Raw genomic sequence first — 12,941 nt, forward strand, 5'->3', positions numbered from 1 at the left:
GGCGCCTGGCATTTTGCCAGAGGGAGTGGTTTGTGAAGTAACGCCAGCGAGCCATTAAGTGTGGAGATTCCTTATTGGTTGACTGCTGTTATCTAGTTTATGTTAATTAAGATAAGCTGTGTGGAATGTATATATACCCCTCCTGTCCTACAATAAACGGCTCCCACTCCTGCTGTATCAATGTACACAAGTTGTTCGTCACCCCCCGGTTATTTTGCCCAGCCAGCCGGCCAGTTTTGGACCCTAAAATGATTACTAACTATTATTATTATATGTATATAGTTATGGGTTCCTGAAATAATTTATATAGTATTCTAAATTGGATGTCAGAATGTAAAGAATAATCTTTTGCTTTGGTATGGAACCCAAGAACTTACACATTCTAGGTAAGTAGGAGCTCTACTACTGACCTACATCCCAGGCCCTCTTTTATTTTGAGGCACTGTCTCACTGAGTTGCCCAGGCTGGCCTCAAACTGTCGTTCCTCCTGCCTCAGCTTCCCAAGTACCTGGGATTATGGGAGTAAGCCACCACATCCAACCTAAAGAATAATTACTAAAGGGTGAAGACATATTACAAATAAAGTCTAAAATATATAGGGCTTAAATAGAGTGACAATCCTTTTGATTTTCAAAAAAGTGAAATATAATCTAATGATTATTGGGGATGACATCAATATTTAGAAAAATGATAGAAATTAGCTCTTCGTATATTCCTTGAATATTCAGAGGAGATTTTCAAGAAAAATTAAAAATGGACAGATAATAATGTAAGAAAAAAACTTTGGAAATTGCTTGGATAACTTGTGTTCCTATTAACAAATCCATTAGAGTTGGTAATGTTTATTAGATAACCTTTTACTTATTCCAAAAGTAACTCAGAATTAGGGAAAATTTCCAAAATAAAAACAAGACTCAAGCATTCAGAGAGAAGAACTGTGAATATGGGTTGTAGACATAGGTCATCTTTTTATGTTCAATTTTACTTTTTTAAAAATAGGATAATATTGATAATAAGTTCATGTAATTAGACTGTGTGTGTGTGTGTGTGTGTGTGTGTGTGTGTGTGTGTTACAAGGGATTGAACCCAAGAGTGTTCAACCACTAAGCCACATTCCCCATCCTTAGCCCTTTCAATTTTTTATTTTGAGATGGGATCTTACTAAATTGCCCAGACTGGCCTCAAATTTGCAATCCTCCTGCCTCAGCCTCCTAAATTGTTGGGATTACAGGCCTGTGCAACTGCACTTGGCATTAAAATTTTCCTCTACAAAATGACTTTTACTGGCTCAGTCTTTTGTTACATCATAATTTATTTATCTAATCCCCAATTATTGGATATTTGAAATGTTTCACTATTTTAAACAGATTTTCAAGGAACATATTAATACATTTTGAACCTGTGATTATTTCCTTTTACTTTCTATAGAGTTTTAGAAATTTTTGATCTTAGGCATTGAGTTCATTAAACATGAGAGAAAATGAGATGAACTAGAAGGAAAGCAATCTAACCTAAAGGTAAAATGTTCCAGGTTCTTACCTCATATGTTTTGGTGCTAGAGATCATGAAATCCTGGGCCTTGAATATGCTAAGTATGTGCTCTACCACTAAGCTATACCCTCAGCTCCAGGTTCTTCTTTATACTGTGGGCATTATACTGCATAAGACCAAGAGATACATCATCCTGTATCTAATTTAAAATTAGACTGGAAAATTTTATGAAGAATTTATTGTAGTTCACAGAGATAGGCTTATTTTATACCAACAGAAAAGTTTACCTAATAGTAAGCAGGAATATGCATGCCCCTAATATCTGTGCTTAGTTTTTTCAGAGAGAAAAATGAAACAATAAAAAGTACTTAGTGCCCGCTGCTTGGATTTAATGAGAGATTAGTTCAAGCAATTGCTGCTTGTATGCGGATTACTGAAGGAGGTTAATTTACTTGTTTGAAAGGGGATTCTGTTGGAGACCTATAAGGATCTCCTCTCCAAACTGCTCCACTTATTGGTATAGGCTGCCATAGGGCTTGACTTCAAACAGCTCTCAGCTGCCAAAATCTGAGGGCTGGCCTGGGCTGACAGGTACCACCTTACCTGACATACTTAGCAGGTTCTTCCTTGGAGGGGGAGCACCCAGGCCCAAGGACTGGCAGACCTAGTGACTATCAGCTCAGGCCCCTTGCTTCCAGTGGCCAACTTCTGTGTTGCAGTCCATGTTGCACTGCTCCCAGGGAGATTTGCTGAGCTTGGACTTGAAGGCTACATTTCAGCTGATCTTCTTCCCCATTCTTGCCCCACCTGCCTCACTTCCCTATGATTTTCCTCCTGAGAGCATTCTCTCAATAAATCATGTACTCAGGAATCCCTATGTCCAAAGTCTACATCCAGGAATCCAACTGTGCTAAGTAAGTAGCCTGCTGTTTTATAATTAAATACATGAATGAGTGGGGTTTTTTCTGAATTATTTTGCTTGGAAACTAGAATTTAAAGATTGGACAATTGTTATATCTTTGATTCTGATATTTCTTCTGAGATAATATTACTTTTCTTTCCCATGGCTTTTTAAAAAGATTACATAAGACAAGTCTACAAATGCTCCTATGGTTACAAATATGAGATTAAATCTGCTCCTTGTAAATCCCCAGAAACCTCAAAACTCTTTATCTTTTTTCCTCCTTTACTTAATAGAATAAAAGACAATTAATTTAATTAAATACAATTTGAAGTGAAGATTGTTTGCATAGGAATGGGGCTGGGGCTTGGTGGTCGATTACTTTTCTCACATGTGTGGGGCACTGGGCTCGATCCTCAGCATCACATAAAAATAAATAAATAAAGATATTGTGTCCATAAATAAAATGTTTTTTTAAATAAATTAAGCTTGTTTAAAAAACATTGTTTGCATAGATACAAATAAATAATTCATAATATTCTTCTCTAATTAGAACAGGGATCTCTTTAATCAACTGGATGTTTATTTTATCTTCTAAAGAAATAGAAGTTTAAGCCAGGCACAGTGGCACACATCTGTAATCCCAGTAGCTTGGGAGGCTGAAGCAGGAGGATCTCGAGTTCAAAGCCAGCCTCAGCAACTTGACAATGTCCAGCCACATAACAAGAGCCTGTCTCTAAATAAAATATTAAAAGGGCTGGGAGTGTTGTTCAATGGTTAAGCACCTCCTGGGTTCAATCTCCCCAATATCCAAAAATAAATTTAAAAAGTGAGAGAGAGACAAATACAAGTTTGAAAGAAAGCATTCTCAAGTAAAATTATTTGTATTTTCACTATTTAGAAGCAGTATTTCTTATATTACCAACTACTACCTACATGTTAACTATTGTCTCCAAGGAGTTATTACTCATTTTAAAAGAATATTTGCAGACACCTCTCCGTTTCAGCTGCTACAATACAGCAATTAAGTTGGAAGTCATCTATTAAAACATTTTTGCTGATGGTTTTCTCAGACTATTTATCATTAGATCATTTATCATTAGATCATTTATCATTAGATCATTTATCTAATGATTGGGGAAAAAAAATGCCACCTTAAGGGGAAAGAGATGGAGGGTCTTTGAGATTGCAGAGATCTCTCATATTGATGTCCTTTGAAATCTATCTTTTTGCAGGAAACAACACTTATCAAAAAGCTATAGATGAATGGATAAAAAAATGTGGCATTTATACACCATGGAATATTACGCAGCACTAAAAAATGACAAAATCATGGAATTTACAGGGAAATGGATGGCACTAGAGCAGATTATGCTTAGTGAAGCTAGCCAATCCCTAAAAAACAAATACCAAATGTCTTCTTTGATATAATGAGAGCAACTATGAACAGAGCAGGGAGGAAGAGTAAGAAGAAAAGATTAACATTAAACAGAGACTTGAGATGGGAGGGAAAGGGAGAGAAAAGGGAAATTGCATGGAAATGAAGGGAGACCCTCATTGCTAAACAAAATTACATATAAGAGGTTGTGAGGGGAATGGGAAAATAAACAAAGAGAGAAATGAATTACAGTAGATGGGGTAGAGAGAGAAGATGGGAGGGGAGGGGAGGGGGGATAGTAGGGGATAGGAAAGGTAGCAGAATACAACAATTACTAATAGAGAATTATGTGAAATTGTGGCTGTGTAACCGATGTGATTCTGCAATCTGCATTTGGGGTAAAATTGGGAGTTCATAACCCACTTCAATCTAATGTATGAAATACGATATGTCAAGAGCTTTGTAATGTTGTGAACAACCAATAAAAAAATAAATTTAAAAAAAAGCTATTTGAGAAGAACAGAACACTTAACAGATATAAAATCACAGAAGTAGAGTTTTAGGTCAATCGGTTCAACTTAAAGAATATTCAGATTGTTTCAGTTTTAGAAATAATTTTAGAGGTGTTCAATTGCATAGGCTCCATATTGGTATCATAGGGAATACTTGAATTGTTTTTTCCTGGGAATATCTGAACTCAAACTGGCCTCATCTTTGAAACTCAAAATAAATAAATAAATAAACAAATAAATAAAAATCAATTGCCTTTACCTGTAATACTGGGGGGAAAGTTATTTCATGCTTTTGAACACCATTTGCAGCCATGGTCTAGTTACTGCTGGAAGAACTTGCTGGAAATTCATTGAAAAAAATAATTTTACTTCTTAGGTGTTTGTTCAAGTTTTTTTTAAAAAAAGAAAACTCCTAGGCACACTGGCATATGCCTTTGATCCCAGCTACTGGGAGGCTGAGATAGGAGGACTACAAGCCTGGGGCCAGCTTCAGCAACTTAGCAAGACCCTGTCTCCAAAAAAAGAAAAAAAAAAAGAATTGGTGGTATACCTGAATGAGAAAGTGTCCCTGGGTTCAATACCTCCTTGCTTCTAGTTGTAGACTCTCCAAAATATACACATCTTCACAAATTCGTGAAAATTTGAGAACATACATAAATGTTGAAAGAACTATCATCTATCCATCATTCAGATTTCATAATTAAAGTGTTAATACATATAAATCCCTCTATCCATTTATCAGTCCATCTTACTTTTGATGCCTTTCAAAGTAGGTTGCAAACCATCATATACCTCACTCCTAAATACTGGAGAACACATATACCAGGACAATTTTTTTTTAAAAAAAAGAATAAGCCTATATTTCTTTGAAATGTAAGATGGATACATTATCTAAATTTATTCAGATAATAAAAATTTAAGGTACAAATTGTACATGTTTGGGAAAGATCTTTCTTGAGGGAAATTCTGAATCTAACAAAATCACAGCCACTGTGCACATCTGTACTGATTAGGTTCTGCATCATGAATTATGAGTCTCATCCAAAATATTCTTAAAGAAAACTGATGATCTTTTGTCTTACCATCTGGTGACCAGATTAAGATACCATCATTTTAACTATTTACATGAAAGGGGCTATACCTTTCAGATGACTCAGGCAAAGTCAGCGTCCTCAAATACCTCAAATTGCTCAGTCACACATCTGGTATTTGGAATACCCTTTACTTAACACGCTAACCACTCTATTAAATTCTCCAAATGCTCAATCTTGTCAGCTTGATCATCAGATCCAAATGGTCAGTACCCAGGGTGACAGTCTTTATAAATCAGCATTAAAAACCTAAAAAATGGCCTTTTCAGTTATCATTTTACTAGTTCACATATATTTTCAAGACACTTTTGTTCATTTTCAAACTAAGAATCTCTTTATAATTTTTTTTAATTTTAGAAAGCCAATTTTGCCTTGGTTTAAAGAAAAACATTGCAATAATTTCATTTGGCCACTAGAGGGCAGGGGTTCCCTTCTGCTTTGGTTCACTTTGTGCTTTTTTCCCCACTAGCTAAAATGCAAGATTTAGTTAGGGAAACTGATATCCCATCTTATGAATTTTATTTCCTGGTAATTTGTTTCTTTGGATCCTAAGAGTCTTTCAAATATTAATAAAACACATCTCTGGTTCTTTTGTTATCATAATTTCCACTACTATATGAAAGTATTTTGTGCTTATTTTATTTAAACTCACAAAAGTGAATATTTAGGAAAGCCTGGGAAATAAAGTCATAAGTGTTGATTTCTGCTGATTCTTTGAGTGGCACAAGCAATTTGACATTTACATTTCTGCTCACATATCCATATGTTGAGAATTATTCTACATTTCAATCATATAAAAAAGTTAAATTACAGTAATTATATTACTATAGGTGCTTTTTCATTTTGCAGATCTTACATTTAATCATTTTATTGACTTTAACTTTTTACATACGAATGCATTTTTAGTGCAACAAAGCAATCTCTTTGAGAATCATGTTCATGTTTATATGAACATGAGTTATCATTTTACTAATTCACATGTATTTTCAATTACGTTATTCCTGTGTTTTCTTATGTTGCTATTCTCATAGAATACAGAGTGAAGTACTAGTTTAAAGATTTAGGATTTAGATGACAGCACACATTCAAATACCAGTTCTCCAGAACTCTGGCAAATTACATGACTTTTAATTGTTTAGTAAAGACTTTTAATAATACCTCCAACTTCTTTACTTTATAATGGTGCTGAGACTGGGGCCCACCAACTGCCTAAGATAGGGCTGGTGCCCATAATAGTATCTAGCACAAGGTGATCTACCTCTGCTTTTATTACCAACTGCCATTAAGTAAATGTAATCAATTAAAATTTAAATACACAGCCCTTAGCAAAAAGCTTCAAATATTAGTCTGATATTTGCTATCATAGGTTTTCACTCAATAACATATAAAACTTGTCTCCAGAAAAACCATAAGAAGCCCTTTATAAGGTTCCAACTACACAAGGACCGCCACCCCCCCCCCCCCAATTCCTTAGCCCAGCATTTAATATCCATGCTTCTTACCTGCCTTCTTCTCTCCACCTTTGTGGCCAGGGGACGTTGGGGACTGTGGTGAACTGGAGAAGGTTGCTTCCTGGCCCACTGTGTTTCCCGAGCACTCCTGTCCCTTTAGGATAGCTAAGGACACATCGCTTGCCCTGACAGTCTCAGGATTCTAGGCAAACTCTGCTCCTCTTAACAGTGAGTATAGATCGGCAGCTTCAGGACCTAATGTGGTCTGAAGATGTGCTTTCTCTAGCTTTTCGGTGAAGGGAAATAGTGAGAGTTCATATACAAATTCAAATTTCCAGGTTTTGTTTTTTTTTTTTCCTAAACCTGGGTAGCAATAGGTTGAATCTGAGTTAACAACTGCCACATTTGTAGATCTCTTTCCGGCTTTGGGTGGCGCTGCATTAAATCTAGTCCACTTTGCTTATCAACTGCTATTCAAAATATATTGCAAATAGTGCCCCTGGGTCTGTGTGGTGCAGCCCAGGCTGTCTGCAGGCATTATCAGGTGTGACTAAGCATTTCTTCAGATGTACGGGCCACCTTCCTTCTTTGCTGGCAAAGTAACTAGTATTGTGAACATGGGCTCCACCTTCCTGGGGTCCGGGGGCTAGGAAGCTTGGGCCCTACTGTGTTCAAGCTGAGAGACAAAGGCTAGCCATTAACTTTGCTAACAACCCAGTAGTCAGTCTGATGCTCCCTTCGCTTCATCTGTGCAGCATAAATGCATTTCTTTTATGAATTTTGTGGTCAACCATCTATTCTTTTTCAGACTTCTCCAGGGCTATCCATAAACCCAGGCAGGTCAAGAACCTAAATGAGAAAGGAGGGAATAATCCCATAAGGCAGAGAGACTTTTCAGTTCTAGCCCAGTGTGGGTGTAGAGGTCCAGTGTTGCCAAATGTGATCGTTTAAGAGAAACAAGAAATCCATTTTCTAAAATTAAAACCTGCGCTGAAAAGTTTGGTAACATTGGGCGAGCCAGCGAAAACACAGTCTACACCCTGCATTTGGACCAGGAGCCACGTGTTCACAATGTCTACTGACGAAAGAATACACAGTCCTTCCACTCGGCATATGATTCTGGGAAAATTTTCCTGATAGGTGTTAACTAAATAAAGTGATCATGCTGAAAGTTACTGATAGAAGCAGCCATTTTCAAAGGAGAGAGCTCTCTACACAGGCTACCTAGGTTACTTGTTTAGGCTCCAGGCTTCCTTCTAAATGTCCCTCCACAAGTACCAAGGCTCCCCTCTTCTACCTCAATACCACCAGCCCGAACAGCCCACGGTTTGTAGGCAGCAATTATTTGTTGACTTAAAGTAAGTTTTGCCATTATGGAAAGCCGGCTGGCACTCATGTTTTAAAGATGCTTTGGGGGATGGATAAAAAAAAAAAAAATACACTTGCAACAGTCAGCATCGCTATTTTCACTTTTATCTTACCTTTGATGAAAGTGTTTCCATATGACAGTCTGTTTTCTGGAATGACATGCCAAAATGTCACAATGTTGGGCTTCCAATGCTTTCTGAAAAATTATATTTCCTAACGTGTTTTATAAGTGGAATACAAAGTAGAACATCAGAATAACCTCATTGTCGGTAAAACCTGCCACCGCGAACTCAGAAGGATATTCTAATGAAGAGCCACAGTGTTCACAGTATTGACAAGCATCACTTCATAGTGTCTAATGACAAAGGCAATTATTTTATCAGGATTGGCATTTATTCAGCAATAATTTATTAAGTGTATATGGTGTATAGCTGCTGGAGTGAGTGGAATGGAGATTTCATAAGCATTCATGCATTTATTAGTATCCATGGATGGTGTTGCATAAACATAAATGTTTTATTTACTGAACACACACATATTTGCTCTGTACCAGGAAACATTCCAAAGACTTCATAAATATTAACCTATTTGCTCCCCTAAACAGCCTTGCATGATCAATAATATTATGATCCCCAACATTTGTATATCCTTTTTCTATAGAAACAGAGACACCAAGAATAAGTGACTTGCCCAGTATCATTTAATTCACTTCATCACTTAATCACCACTAGGAAGTGGCAGAGCCAGAATTCCAAGCCAGGCAGGTCTAGCTCCAAAATCTGTGCTCTTTTTATTTACCACATCAATTAGTTATTTACATGAAACAAAACAATCCCCGAATTGAGTGGCTTACATTATGAACTACTTACTACTTTTCTTGAGCAGTTTTTTCAGAGGGGCACTGCTGCTGATCTGGACCAGCCTCAGCATATCTTACGGATTCTCTGATGTGAATTGCCGATGAATAAACTGTGGACAGCTGAGACTGGCTAGTCTAAGACATTTCTGCCAGAAGGACTGAGATGCCCTACACAGCATCTCTCATCTCCATTGCTCTAGAGGAGAGGGTCTGAGAAAGAGCAGAAGAAATTACATGTGTCTTTACGATCCTCTGCTTGTGTGGAGTTTGCTACTACTCTCTTGTGTGTTTTTGCTTTGCAATACTGGAGTTTGAACCTGGGGTGCTTTCTCACTGAGATCCATCCCTCGGGGTCTTGCTAAGTTGCTGAGGTTAGCCTTGAGCTACCGTCATGATTGATGAAAACAAACCACAGGGTCAGTTCTGGAGACAGTGAGGAAGGGCACTATGAGAGGGTCTGAATAACTGAGCCTTTAATTCCGTCAACCTGCCACGAATATGACTCCACACTATGCTACATTTGTCTTTCTTCCCAGTTAAAAATTAGATATTTTAGACTCCAAGTGAGTTGTTGAGAACACTGTAACACCACACCTTGTTGGTTTAGGAAGGTAATACAAGTACAATAGGAACAGTAGAAAATGAAAGGCTCTTTATGATTTTAGGCTGATCCTGGGGAAACACCAACAGAGACTCCAAGCGAAACCAAGACGACTCCCTCAGAAAATGGGGTGAATCACACTACATCCCTGGCACCCAAACCACCTTCCCAGGCTCTGCACAGCCAACCTGCTCCAGGTAAGCGATGGGAAAGCAGAGCTGCACCAGGTAATAAAGAGTGAAGTGTTGGTGCCACTGAAGGGGGCAGCGTGGTTCGGTGGCTGCGTGATTTCAAGTGCAAAAAGCAGCACAGACCTGCGTGAAGAGTGGGTGGGTGAGTGCATGCATGCCAAGAGGACTCAGGGCTCCTGGGCTCCACTGGCCACTTGAAACTCCCCCAGGTTTCCTGTGTCTTTATTAGTGGTGGAATATGATCCGTCTGCTGGCAGGGTTTGTGAAGAGTTCTTCAAGCAACTTATAAACAACTCTGCTTTAGAAACACGTTCTCAGTTGTACTTCACTAAGCCTCTGCCAAGATCTCCTTTCCCTTACTCCAGCTTGCTTTTCATTACCCTTGAATGTCTACCATGTACTGTGCACCCTGCTTAGCCCTTCACCTGCATTATTTTATCTCACCCTCACACCAAGCCCCTGTGAGGAGCTTCTATTATTGTCCCCATTTTGCCGATGAATAAACTGCAATTTTTAGGTGATACAGTACCTCCTTAGCCTGTGGAAACCAATGGCAGGACAGACACAGTCCCTAATAGTTTTTGTGGATACTCCAGCCAAAGCTATGCTCATGTCACCTTTCTCAGAAAAATCCTTTGATTTCTCTGCAGCTCACTTGACCTTTAATCTTACACGGGTTTATGTAATCATCCCTCATTGTTATGTATGTCCTATTTCTGGTAATAGAAGGTGAGCTTCCTAGGATAAGCTTCGTTTGGGTCCTTGCTTTGTATGTCACAGAGATGAAGGCTAGTGTGTGCCAGTATTTGACTTGTTAAACTTGATATTTTGAAATAATTTGATAAACAGAAAATGCTTTTTAATTGGCATAGAATACATGGCAGAAATTCTCCCTTTTCCCGAAAGTCACCATGTGGCAAGATCATGGTGCAACGTTCAAAAGCCGGGACATTAACACTGATACAGTATTCTGAGATGAACTGCGGACCTTGTTTGAACTTTGGCTGCTTTTTGCTAATGTCCTTTAGCTGTCCCAGATTCTAAGTCGGGTTCCCACATTGTACTTATAAGTCTTCTTGGTCTCCTTTAATCTATGGCAGACCCTAGTGTTTCCAGGTCTTAATAGCCTTGATCATTTTGGAGAATTCTAATGTTATTTTGTAAAATTCCCCCCATTTGAGTTGCATAGATATATTCTCCTGAATAGACTTGAATCCTGAACTTTTAGGCAAGACCATCACAGAAGTTATGCTGTGTCCTTCTCTGTTCATCATATCAGGGGTGTGATGTTGATATGTCCCATCTGCCACAATGCGGGAGCACTTGGTTCAGTTATTTTCTCCATGGAAAGTTAAGATTTCTGCTCTTTGATAGCCAAGGGAAGATGCTTTGAGACTATGCAAATATCCTGTTCATCCTTAAATTTGGGCAGCTGATCCATAAATGGATCTTGCCTGCAAGTGCTAAGCTTTCCATTTTTAAAAGACCTCTTGTCATTGCTTATTTGTCCAAAAGGTGGCATTAGCACTCCCTAAATGGAATTTGTTGTTTTGATCCAGGTGGAGGGTTCTTTTCTCTCCCTATATGTGAATGAAGCAGCTATATAATTTCACATATAATTAGGTTTGTCTCAAAATTACAAAACAAAGACTTTTTGGAGTAATCTTGTTATAAATAATTTTCTACCACCATTTTTCACTCTTAGAAACTTAGAATCAAGGACTCAAAAACTTAGAATCAAGGACCAAACTTTTTGAAGGTTATTTACTTTGCCTTTGTATTGCAGGTTCTGTCAAGGCTCCTGCTAAAACAGAAGATCTTATTCAGAGCGTCCTAACAGGTAAATACCACCTTTCCCCCACCCCAAGCTCCATGGAATTTTGTAGGTGAATATTAGACACTGTAAGTATTTAGAGAATCAATTTACATTTTTCTCTGAAAAATGATATCACTAATATTTCTTCTTTTAATAAAGATCTAATATTTCTTCTTTAAAAAAAAATATATAGGCCACATTACATGATGTAATCAGAGAGAAATAACCATAGTTAGTAAATAGGACCTTATTGGCATAAAAGTAATATATATTTTTTACAAGATAGCTATTTCAGAATCAAAGAATAGATTCCTACTGGGTGTGGCCCCGTGAACAGTAATGCATTTCTTCCTAAAATGCCGAAAATTAACTGTATTTTAGATATGCAGAATGTCACCCATTTGTGACCATAAAATGCATGGTGTTTAAGAACCGTGATACAGCTTAAAATTATTTTAAATTTGGCTAGTTTTACCTAAATTAGTGGTCCTAGAATCAGTATAAGCTTTCTTCAATACAATTTTCAATAATTGGTCCTAAAAATATTTAAAATATTTGATCCAATACACAACAGAAATGTACAAGCATGTTCACCAAAAAGAGCTCCTGGGTAAAAGCCAAATGTCTACAACCAGAAAGATGTAAGACCCATGAATAAGTTGTAACAAATTGACAATATAGAATAGGATACAGTCATGAGAAAGTCACACACACTGATATGGATAACACTCCTAAGTATAATGCAGAAAACAAAGATTGGCAAAATCCATTCATGCCATTAGAAACCCAGAATTCGGTTATACCTGGTAAGGGCAGGAACCACAAAGAAGGTGTCTGGAGTGCTGGCGATATTCTGATTTTTCATATTGGTGATGGTATTTGTAGCATGTTAACTTTATGAAAATACACAGGGCTGTGTGTATTTAGGATTGATGTACTTTTCTGTAAGCATTCATATTTCACAAAATACACAAAATATGCATGGAAAAATTACTTGAGGAGTACATTAGAAGCAAACAAAATATCTTACAAGTCTTAGTTCCATAGAAAACAGTACTACATTGATGTTTAATATAAGGGTCCAGTGTTTTTCAAGACTACATTAATGTGCTGGGCCAGGTGGAGCACACCTGTAATCCCAGTGGCATGGGAGGCTAAGGCAGGAGGAGAGGAAGTTCAATGCCAGCCTCAGCAACTTAGCGAGGCCCTAAGCAACTTAGCAAGATCCTATTTCAAAATAAAAATAAAAAGGCTGGGGATGTGACTCAGTGGTTAAGCACCT

General features: G+C 37.7%; 1 protein-coding gene across 6 annotated transcripts in view; it reads left to right on the forward strand.

Moving 5' to 3' along the window:
- PLCB1 (phospholipase C beta 1) overlaps window positions 1-12,941 on the forward strand; it is a 718,158-nt gene that overhangs the window by 586,597 nt on the left and 118,620 nt on the right. For all 6 annotated transcript variants that reach the window (XM_081292670.1, XM_081292671.1, XM_081292672.1 and 3 more), the window contains 2 exons: window positions 9,717-9,849; window positions 11,630-11,683. In XM_081292670.1, the coding sequence (XP_081148796.1) occupies window positions 9,717-9,849; window positions 11,630-11,683 (187 nt within the window). The remainder of the gene's footprint in view (window positions 1-9,716; window positions 9,850-11,629; window positions 11,684-12,941) is intronic.

This window comes from Spermophilus citellus, assembly GCF_964194105.1.
Source record: "Spermophilus citellus genome assembly, chromosome: 4".
In the NCBI taxonomy this organism is placed as follows: Eukaryota; Metazoa; Chordata; class Mammalia; order Rodentia; family Sciuridae; genus Spermophilus; species Spermophilus citellus.